This window comes from Pseudophryne corroboree, chromosome 1, assembly GCF_028390025.1.
Source record: "Pseudophryne corroboree isolate aPseCor3 chromosome 1, aPseCor3.hap2, whole genome shotgun sequence".
NCBI lineage: Eukaryota > Metazoa > Chordata > Amphibia > Anura > Myobatrachidae > Pseudophryne > Pseudophryne corroboree.
This window is the reverse complement of record NC_086444.1, coordinates 416,347,702-416,365,136: the sequence shown is the minus strand read 5'-3', so window position 1 is coordinate 416,365,136 and position 17,435 is coordinate 416,347,702. Positions and strand designations below refer to the sequence as shown.

General features: G+C 45.4%; 1 protein-coding gene across 4 annotated transcripts in view; it reads right to left on the bottom strand.

The window, feature by feature from the left end:
- RASAL1 (RAS protein activator like 1) overlaps positions 1–17,435 on the bottom strand; it is a 121,808-nt gene that overhangs the window by 9,273 nt on the left and 95,100 nt on the right. For 3 of the 4 annotated variants that reach the window (XM_063913318.1, XM_063913317.1, XM_063913319.1), the window contains 9 exons: positions 12,676–12,757; positions 11,907–12,053; positions 11,605–11,696; positions 10,208–10,325; positions 9,952–10,102; positions 9,659–9,723; positions 8,136–8,248; positions 5,813–6,005; positions 745–882 (listed from right to left, as the gene is read on the bottom strand). In XM_063913318.1, coding sequence (XP_063769388.1) covers positions 745–882; positions 5,813–6,005; positions 8,136–8,248; positions 9,659–9,723; positions 9,952–10,102; positions 10,208–10,325; positions 11,605–11,696; positions 11,907–12,053; positions 12,676–12,757 — 1,099 coding nt within the window. Of the gene's footprint in view, positions 1–744; positions 883–5,812; positions 6,006–8,135; positions 8,249–9,658; positions 9,724–9,951; positions 10,103–10,207; positions 10,326–11,604; positions 11,697–11,906; positions 12,054–12,675; positions 12,758–17,435 lie in introns of those variants that run through there. The other variant, XM_063913320.1, reaches the window with a different exon arrangement.

Sequence of the window (17,435 nt, the reverse complement as noted above, 5' to 3'; positions counted from 1 at the left end):
TGAGATTACTTTCAGAATAATTGTTACAGCCTGCTCTGTTATATGTTAGGTTAAAAGTAAGAAGCACAAACATGCATTGAAGACGGGTTCAGTATGATTTACAAACGGACACAATACCGACGGTCACAATTCCGACAGTCATTGACCTAAAGTCAAATTACCGACACAGTCAAAATACAGACATTCATTATGCTGACATGTTCAAAATGGCGACATAGCCAGAATACAGCCATTTCAAATGCCGACATGTCAAAATGCCGACATGAGTTTTTCTGGGGGGTTGTGTCAATGTGGACATAGGTCGACATGGACACCGTCTAAGTGTACTGTGTCCCCTCGCAAGGCTCGATTGTGGGCACGGTGCCTCGTTGCGCTCGGTACCCTATTATATTCCCCCGCCAGATCCACTGGGATGGTAAAGTATGAACAAGTCTTTTTTGGGCCAAAAAATCATGTCCGCATTTTGACATGTCGCCGTTTAAAATGTCTGTATACTATGTTGGCATTCTGAACAAGTCGGCATAATGAATGTCGGTATTTTGACCGTGTTGGTATTTTGACTGTCGGTCAGTGGCTGTCGGGATTATGACCGTCGGTATTGTGTCCGTCGGCAAATCAACTGCTACCCATTGCAGGCAAACAGCACAGACTACAGTGACAATAAATATAACCAGGAACATGCACTACAAACAAAACCCCTATCAGACAGGCCAGAGCTTAGTTTACGCTATAACTGAGAGATACCTTGGCGAGCAGGAGTAAAGTGCGAGCGGTGCGTGGATCTGCGTGTTGCTCTCGTAAGTGGAACAGCTTAGGAGTGAGGATGGCAGGAGCAAAAAAGCGTAAGAAGAGGAAACCACTGATGGCAGCATACTTCACATCCTGGGTTCAAGCAGAAAAACATTATTACAGAGGGGGAGATGTACTAAGCCTGAAAAGTGATAAATATCACTGTGATAAAGCACCAGCCAATCGGCTCCTAACTACCATGTCACAGGCTGTGTTTGAAAAATGACAGTTAGGAGTCGATTGGCTGGTGCTTTATCACAGTGATATTTATCACTTTTCAGGCTTAGTACATCTGGCCCACTGTACCATTGCCGGATTGTATCCCATGTGGCAACCTTTCCACAGTCACAAGAGCAAGATACAGTAGTAATTGCTGGAGGAAGGCACTGCATGTCTTTTTTGTTTTAAAACTTTGAATACCTAAAAAAATAGGATTTTAATACCTACCGGTAAATCCTTTTCTCTTAGTCCGTAGAGGATGCTGGGGACTCTGTAAGGACCATGGGGAATAGACGGGATCCGCAGGAGACATGGGCACACTATAAGGCTTTTAATGGGTGTGAACTGGCTCCTCCCTCTATGCCCCTCCTCCAGACCTCAGTTAGAAAACTGTGCCCAGGGAGATGGACATTTTGAGGAAAGATTTATTGTTTAAACACGGTGAGTGTCATACCAGCTCACACCACGAATATACCGCAGAACGTGGCCTTCAAAAGTACACCAGCCCACGGCATGAACAATACACAGCCACATGCTGAAAGAATATGTAACCCAACCAGTGTGTCAACACACCCAATAATAAGACACCTCTTGCCAAGGCATGCACAATGCCAGCAACAGCCTGACATAAACAAAAACACTACCGGAGTGGAACCAAAACCAATAACTGCAGACACAGTACGCACTGGGACGGGCGCCCAGCATCCTCTACGGGCTAAGGGAAAAGGATTTACCGGTAGGTATTAAAATCCTATTTTCTCAAACGTCCTAGAGGATGCTGGGGACTCCGTAAAAACCATGGGGTTTATACCAAAGCTCCAGACCGGGCGGGAGAGTGCGTACGACTCTGCAGCACCGATTGAGCAAACATGAGGTCCCCATCAGCCTGGGTATCAAACTTGTATAACTTAGCCAAAGCGTTTGAACCCGACCAAGTATCCGCTCGGGAAAGTTGAACCGCCGAGACTCCTCGGGCATCCGCCCAAGCAGCCCCATCTACCTAGCAGAATGGGTCACCACCGACTTCGGTAACAGCAATCCAGTCGTAGAACGAGCACGCCGAATCGTATCACAGACTCAGCTTGTAACAGACTGCAGAAACGCAGGCGCCCCAAACACGCTGGGGCATACCGGACAATCCGAGCCTCTGATTCCCCAAGCTGAGCCAAGTTGGCGACAGAAATATTCAAAGCCCTGACTACATCGAGAGACCTTGAATCATTCAATGCTTAAGCAACCACAGGCATCAAACAGGCAGGATTCTGCGAAACACCGAATCCACTTTTGGCAGAACTATTATCCGAGTTCTCAAACCACTCTATCCACACTGGAAGACCAAACAGGGGCTCTTGTGAAACCCAGCCGCTACTTCCGACATCCGCCCAGCGGATGCCAACTCCAAAAATATGGCCACTCTCCAAGAGAGAAATATTAACACAACCTTTCATAAGGTTCCCATCAGTGTGACACAAGAAAACACAACACTACGTCACGGTCCCATGGTGCCAATGGGAGCACAAATGGAGGTTGGATGTGCAGTACTCTTTCACGAAGGACCGAACTTCCGGAAAGGTTGCCAAATCTTTCTTGAAAGAAAATTTATAAGACCAAAAACCCCACCTAACTTGAGCCCAACTTTAGGCCTACACCCACGCTTGCTTGCAAAAAATGGAGAAGAACGACCCAGTTGAAAGCCATGCATAGTAGACTTCTTGGATTCGCACCCAGACACATATTTTCTCCAAATCCGGCGGCAAGGCCTTGCCATTACTTCTGTCCTAGCCTGAATAAGTGCGGAACTGACTTCACTGGTAACACCCTTTCTGGCTAGGATATGGCGTTCAACCGCCACGCCGTCCACCGCAGCCGCAATAAGTCTAGATACACTCCCGGATCTTGCTGTAACAGTACCTCACATAGAGGAAGAGGCCAGGGATCTTCTATGAGTAAATCTTGAAGAACTGGATACCAAGCCCTCCGTGGCTAGACCAGAACAATGAGGATCGCCTGAACGTTTGTTCTTCTTACGTTTATCACCTTCAGAAGAGTGAAAACGGAGGGGACACATAAACCGACTGAAGACACCCAAGGTGTCCCGAGGACGTCCACTGCTATAGCTTGAGTGTCCCCAGACCTGGAACAATAACCCTGAGATCCCTCGTCGAGGCGAGACGCCAACATGCCCAATTGAGGCACTCCTCAAAGACTTGTCACTTTAGTGAAACTTCTTGATGACAACTGTATTGCTCCCGGAAGGAGATCGTGTCCGCAGAGGAATCTATCTCTCCGTCGTCCACATCCGGAACGAAGACTGCTAATATAGCGTTTACCAGTCTTTCCACCCAGCTGAAAACTTTTTTCGGTTTCTGCCATTGCCGCTTTGCTCCTTGTTCCGCCCTAGCGGCCTACTTACACCACTGCTGTCAAGTCGTCCGGCAGAATTAACACGGGCAGATCACAAAGCATACGTCCCTTGAAAATAGCTCCTAATTCAGGAAAGCTTATTTCAGACAAGCCTCCCAGCTTGACCTTCTATTCCGGAAATACTTCCCTTGCAAAGACTGCTCCCCAGTCTCGGAGGTCTGCATGCATGGACACCAGGATCTCATCCTGTATTCCGAAACTTTGTCCCTCTAGGAGATGAGAATTTAGCCGACACCACAGGAGCGAAAACTTGGCCAATAGGATTATATTCCGGCGCATGCGCAGGTGAGACCCGGACCACATTCCCAACGGGCCCCTTGAAAACCAATCTGGCATTTGACCTGCTCACCGAAAAGGCCTCTTAGGCCGCACCTATCTCTTCATCAACGGAACATATTGATGGATTTACACTGCCAATCTGATCCGACTCCGGATCCTCAGATCTCTTTCCACAGGAACACACAGAACTTCAACCGTTCCGTATCTACACTGCCACCCACCTCCGATGCCTGCGTCGTTGGGAATAACAGCCTTCCCCTGTGTTGAGGAACAGTCAGAGAGACAACACGATTTGTACCACTTGTACCAGGGAATCTGAATGCAGAGAACAACGCATTTAAATCCTTAGGTTTTTTTTTTTTTTTTATAAAACAGGGCCAGCAGGACAATGCCCTGAACCTGACGCACCTCTGTTATGGCGGCGCGTACTACCTCCCCTTCCCGAGGAAAACGGCAAGATTTATTAGAAAATTTAGTGAGGGGAAACATCTGTAACACCAGAATGTCCCCCTTTGGATTCAATAATTAACTCACAGGTCCCAGTCTATTCCCGGACCGACTGAAAAGTAGTAGACGAGTTCCCACCGGAGTGAGCTCCAGCCAGATAGACTCCGCGACATGTGGTGGATGTGGTAGAAACTGAAAACGACATCCGCTCCTGCGAACCTCACAAGGCTGCAGAACTCTTACCTTTTCCACCGTCTGTACAGAAAAGTAAAAAGGAACGGTATCGAACCGGTTAAAAGGACTGTATCCCACAAAAGAATGCGTCACCAACCGTTGTGAAGGAAACTAACTCACGAGTTAGAATCACCAGCAGTATCCGCCGAGATTGACTGAACTGTGGTAACCCCAAACAGCGGCACACCGTCACAGGGAAAACTCCAGTATCTCTCGGAGTCAGCCTCAGCAGTCCCTCGGCCATACCTCCTGTATATGCACGGCAGTCTGCCGCAATGTTATAGAGAAGAACCAACATAAGGAACATCCCCTCTACTCTTAGGGTAAATCTATCGGATGCGTATCCGAATATAAACACTCCCCCCTGCGCATGTAATGCCAATAACATCAAAGCATAGAAATAAAAATATCACTTAGCTTCCTATATACGATCCTTTGAGACAGGGCCCCGTGTCGACCAGGAGCTGACCTTCGCAGTATTCTATCCGCGGTGGGAAAAGAATAACCATTCGGACATACAGAAAAATGGCGCTGTCTCCCGAAGTAAGGGCTAAGCCCCGCCCCTTCTCGGCGCACTTCGGCGCTACAACATTATAGCTTTTATCCTGTAAACGGGGGTGCCTATACAGTGTCACATACTGTATAGGTGCCTCAAAGTATATATATCTATATAGCTGCCCAGGGCGCTCCCCCCTAGCGCCCTGCACCCTTGTACCGACCGTTGGTATGTGTGAGCAATGGCGCGTATGGCAACCAGTGCCCAGGCACCTAAAATGTATATATCAGCCGTCGGTACCAACTACTTACAGTAACTTGCTGCCAAGGGCGCACCCCCCCCAGCGCCCTGCACCCTGTGAGTGCCGTTGGTGTGTGGGAGCATGGAGCGCAGCGCGACCGCTGCATGTTACCTCCGTTACTGAAGTCTTCTGCCGTCACTGAAGTCTTCTTTTCTTCAAATACTCACCCAGCTTCTTTCTTCTGGCTTCCGTGAGGGGGGTGACGGTGCGGCTCCGGGAACAAGCAGCTAGGCAAACCAAGTGATCGAACCCTCTGGAGCTAATGGTGTCCAGTAGCCTAAGAAGCAGAGCCCTTGAACTAAGAAGAAGTAGGTCTGCTTCTCTCCCCTCACTCCCACGATGCAGGGAGCCTGTAGCCAGCAGGTCTGCCTGAAAATAAAAAACCTAACAATAAAGTATTTTCGAGAAACTCAATAGAGCTCACCTAGTGTGTGTCCATTCTCTCCTGGGCACAAAGTCTAACTGGGGTCTGGAGGAGGGGCATAGAGGGAGGAGCCAGTTCACACCCATTGAAAGTCTTATAGTGTGCCCATGTCTCCTGCGGATCCTGTCTATACCCCATGGTCCTTACGGAGTCTCCAGCATCCTCTGGGACGTTTGAGAAATTCTATTGTTATTTTCACCTGGTTGCCTGGTCCAGAAAACCGCTCCTCCACCCGCTTATGTAGCTGCTTGAAGCAAAGGCGCATACCAGGTGGGCATTGTTCCACTGAGCCCAAGATGGCGTTAGTTATGTCACTTAGGTAACCCCTCAGAGACTCCACACTGCTCTCACGGATCTGCTGCTCTGAAAGGGAACCTTTAAAGGAGATACGTCTGCAAAGAGAGGGTAACACAATCAGTCCAGCCTTGGTTGTTAGCAAAACCTGTACAATGATGTTGGATTAACTGAAGGAGATTTTGAAGCCATGGGATATTTCCTACAAAGAACCCAAATATGCTGTGGGTGTGCTGTTCCTATGAGTACCTACTCCTTTCTGTAACCAAAAACCACGTAACCTAGAGAAGTGCCAGAAGAGTGTATTTATAGACAGTGACTTTTCTCCATGTTGGTAAATTACACATGGTCCTACACATACAGGGGCTGAGTCGCATGGGGATGTGCGTCCGCTGCGGCAGCCTATAAACTAAGATATGCTAATATAGCTATCTGTCCGACCATGTCCATCCGTATTAGTGTGCTTGTATTTATCCCGGACACACCACCCACTGCTTTTTTTTTGTCTGTGATTAAGTTGTCACCATTAGCATCTGTAATTTCAACAGCCTTGTGCTGGGTGCAAGAAATCTGAAACATACGAATATCTTAAGCAAGCAGGAAGTCTAGATGCAACAGTCCTATGACACTCCGCTGAGTTCGTCTTAATACTGCCTGCCCAGTTGCCGCTCAGAAATGCCTATTTGAGCCTAGTCTCTGCACGCATGAGATCCGACACAGCCACAAATGCTTGTGGCTTTGGACACTATGGGGGTCATTCCGACCCAATCACTCGCTGCAGTTTATTGCAGCGCAGCGTTTGGGTCGGAACTGCGCATTCTCCGCCGCCGCTGTGCGCCGGCGCATGCTCAACGGACGAAGGCCGTCGTTTCCTAGCGATCGCCTCTGCCTGATTGACAGGCAGAGGCGGTCGCTGGGCGGGAGGGGGCGGCACGGCAGCGTTTGGCCGCCGTTATGGGGACGCGGACCGGCCAGCGCAGGCGTGGCCGGACTGTGCGGGGCGTAGGCCGCAGCGGCTGCGTGATGTCACACGCAGCCGCTGCGACCAGGGGCAGTGACAATCAACTCCCGGCCAGCCGCAGGAGCTGCGTTGGCCGGGAGCTACTCCACAAGTACAAAAGCATCGCCGCTGTGCGATGCTTTTGTACTTGTGCAGGAGGGGCCGGACTGACATGCGGGGCGGACTAGCCCTGTGCTGGGCGTCCCCCCGCATGTCAGGGGAAAATTTAGCACAGCTACGATCAACTCAGAATGACCCCCTATGTGCGGCAAATGTACACACCATACTTTCCCCTTTCAGATGTATGCGCAGTCGGCTCGGAATAAGGAGATGCTCCTGACTCTGAATCACCTACACAATGAATGTGGTGTATAATAGTTGGCAAAATATTAAAATAGTTAGAAAAATGTTGAAGTAGTAATGAAATCAACATTATGGATAAATGAAACATAAGAGTTAAACATGTCACTGCAAAGACTACCAGTTACAGTGTCTGTTATTTACAAAGAGTGCACAGAAAAGTTAGCAGGTAGTTCCTGCTACTGAAACATGGGCCTGATTCAGGGGAGCATGCAATGTCAATGTCCGACACTGTGGAACATTTTTTTTGCCACTGAATAGAGCACACAGAAGATTTTTTTGCAAAGTGAGTGACAGGTAGTCAGCGTTTGGGAGGGGGAAATGGTGGAGAGGACCCAATGTCGTAGGCGAGACGCTCATTCTGTGATGCAGCTTAGGCTTGTTCAGAGGTCCAATTTGTGCCAGATCTTTCAGTGGCAGATGTGAGACGTGGGCACAATACGGCGGCTGAGCCATTAGTATATTTTTACAAGTGCCCTGCGAGCAGAATTGTAGCTGCACCTCTGAATCAGGTCCTCCTGTACATCACTTACTATGGGGTAAAATGCAGATTCTACACTTTGCTATTCTGTTGTCTTACAAAATATTATTCTTTTCATTTATTCATACAGCACCAAAATATTCTAGCGCTGTGTTCTAGATTGACTCAAGCAGTCAAAGCCTGTACCTGAATCTTATTAAGTGTCTGGGGAATGATTTAAAAATGGTGAATATAATATAAAAGGCAAAATCTACTCAAGTTATTGAATTGTTTAATATACTGTAATTGTTGACGAATTATTTTATTCTACATTCAGAAAACAGAAAATCATCAGCATCATCATAAAATGAGGTATAGTATTCGGGAAAGGCCTCCATAGCCTCTTACCTACTGCGATTCATGTCAATCTTGCAGGGATCAAGTTCAACATACTTCTTCTCCTCAAAGATCCTGGTAATTATGGGCCGCAGTACCTCATGAAGGAAAGGCATTCCCACTATCTGGCAGGAGAATGGTAGAGTAAGGGTCTCATTGATGCGGTGCCTCTTTACTGCACAAGCATGCCTATGAATATGACTCATGCTCATATCAGTTGAAACCTATATCACAGTTTTTGCAATGGCCACTGGAAAAGCCCTCAGTGGGGCTGATTCAGGGGTGGTCACAGGTGTGATCGATGGTATGTAAATGATGCAGGTGTCGTCTTTTGAATTGTGCCTACTCAGATCCACTGCATGCATCAGACTACACAGCATAGGATCACCATCGGGAAGATCAGGCAGAACATCAAACATCTGAGTAACACTAAGGTTACTCAGAATGAACAACGCATCTAAGCTGCCAGTGAGTCTGCGCTCAGTTTCATTCAACATTCCCCGTCTCTGCCACAAACGCCTCACAGCGCACTGTGGACCTCGTTAAGGTCTGGTTGTATCTGCTATGCCTGACGCAAAGTACCAATTATCAGTGATTTGCGTATGCGCAGGACGCGTTCAGTCTGATGCCTCAGTTTCTCCAAATGGAGGCATGTTGCCGCTGTTTGGAGGGTGGGAGGAGGTCAGGGATCTATTTGGTTGCATGGAGATTTCCTGGCCTCTGTGATGGGAGCTTGCACATCACCATGGGTGCCACAAGCCGTTCGATGATACCAGGGAAGATCCAGTACTGCGTCTTCGAACACATGACGCCTCCTGCCGCATTAGCATATTAGTGCAGCTTCCATGGAAACAGTAGCAATAGCACCTCCAACCACGTCTGATTTAGCCCCTGTGACTGGCGTCGCAGCTGTATCCAGGCAAATGCGAAGCATGTGCAGCCCTCAAAACATCGCCCATCTGCGCCTGCTTCGCAACAGCTTCCAACTCTGAATCAGGCCCTGTGTCTACATTTATTGGATGTGCAATCAATAAAAAAATAAGTAAGAAAAAGTGAAGACTTCAGGAACAATATCGTTCACTGTATGGGATATAAGTAATAGGGTTTCATTTCCATGAATCAGTGTGATATTGGCAATTAGGCCAGCGTATTGTTGCTCTAAATCTGTGGGTATAATTACCAAAATCACGCCGGTTCCTAGAAATTGCACCCTATTACATATACCCCACGGTCTTAAATGAGAGAGAAGAGATTGTGGGCTTGATTCAGAGATGTACGGCCAGCTGATGTCAGATGTAATGGAGCCAATCAGCATTTCATTGTGTATGGATGCTGACAGTGGGCCTCTCAGTCTTTGCACATTCGGGAGCACTGATGTACACAAGGGAAGGACTTTGTAGCAGCATTTGCATAAAGTTGCAGACGAAGGACCGTCAACAGGCACAGCTGCTGGAGCTTCTGCATCAACCTCTAAAGTAGGCCTTGTTACATCTATCCCTGCTGATATCGTTATTATACTCGTTAGTGTGACCTACCTTCATATACTGCTCCATTGATTTTGATGCAAGTGAGTTTGACCGGAAAAGAGTATTTGGGTCGGCTACAAATCATAAAGAAATAGTAATTAGTAAAAGTAGCATGTAAATGAGTGAGAGAAACACTCTATATATATATATATATATATATATATATATACGTGTTAGAAATGATTCTGACAGAATGAGTGTCATTGTCCAACAAGAAGATGGACATATGTACTAGCTAGAGAAATGATATGGGGACTGATTGAGTACAGATACTATATTGGAAGGATCTGAGGTGACCTCACCAGTTCGATTCACCTCTCGCATATTCAGTTTGTCAAGGAAGGTTACTGCCAGCCCCTGTCCCAGAAACATTTTCACCAGCTTAACAGCCACCTCTTGCCGGCTCTCTGCAGAGCACGTCTCCTCTAAAAGAGCCAGCACACTACAGTCTCCCTGTATTGGAAAACATACCGTGAATGATGACACCTCACATCTGCACACACAGAGGAATACAATTACTAATCTCCACAATGAGCATAACCACTATCAGCTTCCCACCTGGTCAGGTGACTGGACCGACTCCATCAGGAGCTGGGTGAGGTTCTGGTAATAAAGAGAAGGCAGAATTCGCTCCTCCGATAGGTTTACTTTGACACGCAGGGACCCAAGTTTCCCTCTGGAAGACAGAATGATAAGCAATGTGACACAGGCCCAAAAGGGGCACACAGTGACATATACAAACAGTCGAAATACAAAGGCAATAACAACATGTACACACAGTGATACGCTCACAGTACACTACAAAGCAATGTCTATATAATATATAATAACATGTACATATAAAATAAAATGTAATATCATTTATTATAATATTATAGTATGTGTATACAGACCTAACATAAAATAACTTGCTAAAGTCACTAAAAGTTTATGACAACAGAGCATTAAATAAGTGCATATTGCATGGCATTGAAATAGATTATGGGCCCGAATCAGACGAGATCGCTGCTGTGCGTTTTCGCACAATGGGCAATTATCGATTGAATGCGCAATGCGTATGCACTGCAATGCGCACCGATAAACAACAGGCATCGCCAAACAGCGACAAGCTGGTGCGTAAATTTTGATCACGCAGCCTTTTACAAGCTGGTTGACATGAAGGGGGCGTTTGTGGGTGGTAACTGACCGTTTTGGGAGTGTCAGGGAAAACGCATTTGTTCCAAAGCATTTTCAGGGAGGGTGTGTAACGTCAGCGCCGGCCCCGATCAGCCTGTTCTTTTCGCACTGCAGGAGTAAGTCCTGGGCTGCGCACAGACTGCACACACTGGTAAAAATCATTCACTGGTGAGTGAGGTGCGAATGGATTTGCAGCAACAATTTTAGCAGCCTAGCGATCAGGTCTGAATTAGGCCCTATGTATGGTGGTGTACTTGTTCTAATCACCTAGATTAATACTGACTTGGAGCATGTTGTCTGTGGGTGTCTATGGACACTTCCATGACTCTTATGCATTGTTAAAATATGGCTTCATTTGTTTAGTTTGCTTTCTTAACGTGTGTTCATTGTTCTTATGTGTTGTGGCTAAGTTTTGTACCTTTTTCAAACATTTAATAATAAATCTGTGGAACAATAAAAAAATAATAAAATTAAAGTGCACCTGTCACCATGAATATCTAATTATCTCTGTATTGAGAATTATTTTTAAGTATTTCCGTGTTGATCCTGTCCCTCTTTTGACATGCAAATGAGATAAGTAGCAACATTCTGTGCTCAGGGGAAATAAGAGTTCTTAATATTATTATATATCTTAATATTTTTAACAAGACAAATCATTCCTTGCTGTTTTATAAAATCCAGCGTTATGCCGCAGTGACAGATGCACTTTAAAGAGCTGCCCCACTCCCTTTTTGATAGCAATGTCATGGTATGATGTCACAGAACAAGCATCGTTCTACCCATTCTCCTCCTCCGTGTTTCCAAAAGGCAGGAGACGAAACCAGCCAGTCACCGCAGGATTTCTGTGCAGGGGCTCCAAAGGGAACCACACCTGAAGGGGTTTTGACAGGGTGAGTGATGGAAGACATTGTTTAAACATGCAAGGAGTGAGAGAACACAGGAAAGTTAATTGATACAATAGGTGTATAAATCATAACAGACATATATTAAACAGTAGGAAAGCGGGACATAAATTAGGAATGAGATAAAGGTAAGAAGGAATGAGAGATGAGCAAATGTTAGAGGCGAGTCAGACACTTACACGGCCAAGGAAATCATTCTTTCCAACCATATCCCAGTCCCAAACTTCAATGCTGATCACTTGGTCTCCGGAATCTAGTTCTTCTATACCTCGCAGGTCGAACTCTAAGACGTCATTCCATCGTGGAAACCGTGTTCGTTTAATCACCTGCAAACAAGCTATATGGTAGTACAGTGCAGTTACACTGCAACAGTGAGACCCTGAGAGCAGGGAGGTAGTGCATGTAGAGCTTTGTTATGGTACGTGGCTTATTCAGAAAGGATTGCCTGAAAAACTAGGTAGCTAAAGTAATATGTAAACAACTTCTGTTCCTTCATCTCGATTAAAGTTCATCTATTGCTACACATAACAGAGGCAGCACCTTTCTGAGCTAAACCAACATACATACTGTAGAGATGTAGCCAGTTGAGTGGCTGCTTCTACTTTGAATAGTTTGAAAGTGACAGTAGTGTACCAGCCATGGGTGCAATCATAATTGGGTCAACATTTTACTGAAGGATGCATTAAGCACTCTTATCTTTGCAGGTAACACAAAACATAGGATACTGTATATTTAAATTACAGTAGTCATCTCACTAAGTTTAGTAAACACTGCTACCGTTTAAAGCTCAATAAATGTTCATTTACACAACAAACTTCAAAGACCAACAGCAAAGAGGGGAGTGTAAGTGAGTGTGAGCATTGCAGCCAGAATACACAAGCCTAATAGGATGTTAGGCACAGATGTTAACAAGTCACACGTACAGGGTCAGAGTAGCAGCATACTCACAGAGGTCTCCAAAGTCTGATTGTTGCAGAAGATACGTACAAAGGGGTCTGATGTACCAGAAATGTCACGGGGTGCTAGATCTCTGAGGAAGACACAATGCAACAGAACTCTTATAAAGCAAAACAGGTCACACTGCAAATAAAATGGACCCAGAACACTATGCATACTCAACTACAGTCTTCAGACAGCAGAAGGCTTTATTCAAAATATTAACATACTTTTAAATTATGTTTCATTTGCTTATATTATGGAATGAATTACATTAACATTTACACAAGATACAATAGTCTCATTAATGAATTAATGTATCTAACAACACTGGAGCTGTTTCCGAGCAAGAAAGAAAGAAAAAACAGAAAAAAAAAAAAACAGCAGACTAAGTAACATTGTATCTGTATTAAACCAAGTTGCAATGGGGTACAAATACATGTATTGTTTTTGCACGCATGGTAAATACTGGCTGCTTTATTCTCAGTGTCCACCATTAATCATATACTTACAGTACAAAATATGTAAATACTCCCCGGCCCTACATTTCAGTAGACTACACTTTGCACACTTTTACAATTTATGCAGCCAAAGGTAATACGGTCTGAGTTTGTAAAATGTTCAAGTTTAGAGCTAAACTGCCACGTTTTTCAAAACAGCTGTGGTGAGAGATGATGTCTCTCACCTGAATTGCCCACATTCCTGTGGGATCAGCTCCCTCCAAGGGAGAGGAAAGCAAAGGATGTGTACTCTGCAGCAGCAATGGTGGTTTGGAATTCCGGCTTTTTGAGGATGCCCAGTCAGCTGGGAAGCATCACCAGACAACAGGATGAGTTTAAGACTCTCATCTGCCACTGCACTGGACACTGATGCTGGATAGCGGCCAGTGAGTAGGCCAGAGTGTGATTAGTGCCAGGGACTGACTGTGTAGCCGTCTTAGGAAGCATGGCAGGAGATGGCTGCAGTCTAGGGCAGCAGAATGAACTCTAGAGACTTTGTTGCTGGGTTGTTTAAGTACACCTGTTTATTTAATTACTATGCCTGTTTTCCAGGCTACTGAATTGCAGTGTCTGCCTCCAGTAAAAGACGCTGTTACACCGGGAACGTCCTGTCGTGTGTTCTTATTTTCCCAACCCTGTTACACCGCACAATGGGCCAAATGTAATAGGGTCCGAGTTTGGTGTGTAGGAGAAACTTATACCTTCTAGCACATTTGGAAGGTGCAAGTTTGACCCACAACTCGTAAATGTAATAGCCTGTGAGTTTTTACGCTCAAGGCTACTATAATGTGTGATGTAGGGCAAGTTTTTTTCGCAAGTAAACTCGCACCTTGTAATGCAAGTTTCATTACAAGCTGCGAGTTTAGACAGAGGCATGCACAGATCAGTGAGATCAGTGCATGTTTCTGTCTGTAAAATTTAAGAAACCGTTAAAAATATAAAAATAAAATGACATGGAGTCCCCCCTCCCTAAAGCATAACCAGCCCAGGGCTCTTTGAGCCGGTCCTGGTTGAAAAAATACAGGGGGAAAATATATGGGGTTCCCCTACATTTTTCCAATCACCACCAGGCTCTTGTCTGGTCCTGGTTATGAAAATATGGTAGGAAAAAGACATAGGGGTCACTCGTATTTTTTTAAACCAGCACCAGGCTCCACTAGCCAGAGAGGTAATACCACAGCTGGGGGACACATTAATATTGATCCCGGTGGCCATATCATTACTCCCCCAACAAGTTGGCCCTCGCCGGGGATTCCTGTGGAGTGGGAAACCCCCAATAACGGGGTCCCCTCCCTCCAGGGCACCAATGCCAGGGCTGACGCCCGGGGCTATCCCTGGCATCCCTTAGTGGTGGATGCCGAGTTGATAGCTTTTAAGTATTAAAAATAGAAATAATATTGTCTTTTACAGGTGGAACTACAGGTTTCAGCACGCCTCCCTGCATGCTGGTACTTGGAGAACCACAAGTACCAGCATGTGGGGCATTATAGGGACTGCTGGTACCTATGGCTCCACCTATAATAGGAATATTTTTTTAAATGCACATCGTAGAACGTAAAAGTTTGATAAACACATACTCACACATAGGGGGTCATTCCGAGTTGATCGTAGCTGTGCTAAATTTAGCACAGCTACGACCATGTTCCCAGACATGCGGGGGGACACCCAGCACTGGGCTAGTCCGCCCCGCATGTCAGTCCGGCCCCCCCTGCACAAGTGCAAAAGCGCTTTTGTACTTGTGGAGTAACTCCCGGCCAGCGCAGCTCCTGTGGCTGGCCGGGAGTTGATCGTCGCTGCCCCTGGTCACAGCGGCTGCATGTGACGTCACACAGCCGCTGTGGCCCGCCTCCTGCACGGTTCGGCCACGCCTGCGTTGGCCGAACAGCGCCCCCATAATGGCGACCAAATGCCGCCATCAATCAGGCAGAGGCAATCGCTAGGGAATGACGCAGTTCCGACCCGATCGCTGCGCTGCTATAAACTGCAGCAAGCGATCGGGTCGGAATGACCCCCATAGTTACCTATAATACCCCATTGCCCTTTGGTCTTCTTTTCCAGTAGAAATTCACAATAGCTGTAAAAAAATAAAATAAAAAAATAAATCCGTACTCACCTATTCCATTGTAGATTGGGCCTCTTCATTCCAAAGTAGGTATCCCAGGGGTTAAAAAAATAATAAAACACAAACCCGACCCACCGGACATGTAGAAGTGTAAGTGTGATCACATACACTTCTACTACGTGAATGGCCAGGCTCCGGGTGACTCCTGTCACTAGGAAACCCGTAAATCAATCAACTTGCAGCATCTGAGGAGCTCAGCAATAATAGACTGTGTTGAGCTGGCCTGTCATTCAAAGTTCTCTCCATAGGCTATAATGGAGAAAAATCTGCATTACAGCCTATAATGGGAACCACTACAATGTGGCTAACCGCAGGTTAACAGAGGTCACCTACATAGTTGACCTCTATTAACGTGCGGTTAGCCACAAAAAAACCTCACCCTACATCATACATTGTAGTAGCCTCGAACTTAAAAACTTGCAGGTTATTACATTTCCGAGTTGCGGGACAAACTCGCACCATCCAAATGTGTGAGAGAAGGTGAGAGTTTGTACCGCACAATAAACTCGGACCCTAATACATTTGGCCCATAGTAGATTATTAGCCACGAGGCTAGAAAAATTATTTTAAGTTTCTGCGCAAATTACAGCAATTAACTAAGTATGAAGTCGCTCATTTTTGCTTGCATTCCTATCTGATGTGGTATTTTTACCAGGTGTCAATGTGGAAATATAACACATGAGGCTACTATGGAACCTCCCGGCTAAAAGAAAACACCCCATAGTGCTATTAAGCATCTTCAAATATACCTGACCATGCACATAAAAGATGTACAGTGAACTTTTATATAGTGCATTGTGTTTTAAACATTTGCACACAATTCTATATTTTACACTGAATAACACACTTGTTATTTTATTCTATGCCACAGCATGCTATTTTAAAGATTAATATCATCATTCCCTCTCTTCATATATCCATGGGATATTTGCATGCGAATGGCCTTACGTAGACTCCCCATCTCTTTCTCTATTCCAACTATCCCCACACTTCGAATCATCCCGTGTTGCTAAGCGCATAAACCTGTTGCTAGGAAACCACAATCTTTTCTGCTTCATGCTGGGAGCTGGCAAATTGTCATTAAATGTCTAGATCTGAGGTCATATTTCCAAGCACATACATTCGTTTAGAGACCATCATCGGACCGCTTATATAGAAACCAGAGTCTGAAAAGTGCAGAAATATAGGGCACTCTACCATTGTGTGGGAAGGGGTAACTCTAGTCAATGGCAATGGTTCATGGATACCACAGTGATGGAAATAACGATTGTTGTCAAAGAGCGGATATTTAAAGAAATTAATAGTATTTCTGAGACTGCCATTCAGAGTTCTGCTGTCATTCAAAAGAGGCGTTTTATATTTCTGACAAAAAAGCCTTTGTCAGTTGCTGCATAGGAAATGGAACATGATAAGTGAAAATTGAATGTTCATGAATAATGCTATCTGAGGGAAGTAGAGGAATTCAGTGCCAACAATGGAATAGATTGGGCCTCAACCAACTGCATGAAGAAGAATCAGAAACACAAAAAAGATAGTATTTAAGAAGAATTCTATATTATAAACTGGGAGATCCAGAAATGGAAGAGTTAAAAACATATTCTAAAGAAAGCTTCAGATAGTTAAGTTGATCTTGGGTATGCTTTTCACAACATTACATTTTCCACTTACAAAAATGCAGCACTTTAGAAACAAACTAGCCTTTAATCTCTAATGTTGACAACCGTGGGAAAGCTCTTACACTTTTTTTTTCTGGCATAACAGTAGCGCTGCATGGTGAATCTGCTGTTCAGGGTAACACTGCACAATGTTTATCTTCTTGATGATTTCAGTTTTAACACCTTTATGCCCTGGAGACTTCTTAAAAATAAAACTGCTTCAGGCTAATAGGAGGTAGTTCACAAAATATGAAACAAAGGGCCTGATACATTAAGGATTTCAAATGCAAAGCAGCTCGCAGCTGCCGTCCTTATCATTTGTGATGCGATTTCATATCAGATGAACATCTTCATCTGCAACGGCAGGCTGCGTAAGCTTCAGCTTACTCAGCCTTTGCCGTCACAGTGCAGTTTGCGGGGACAAGGTAACTGCTTCTCGCTACGCAGTCCTTCGCCTCGCGACTCCCTGAAAACTGGGGGGAGACACTCCCCCCT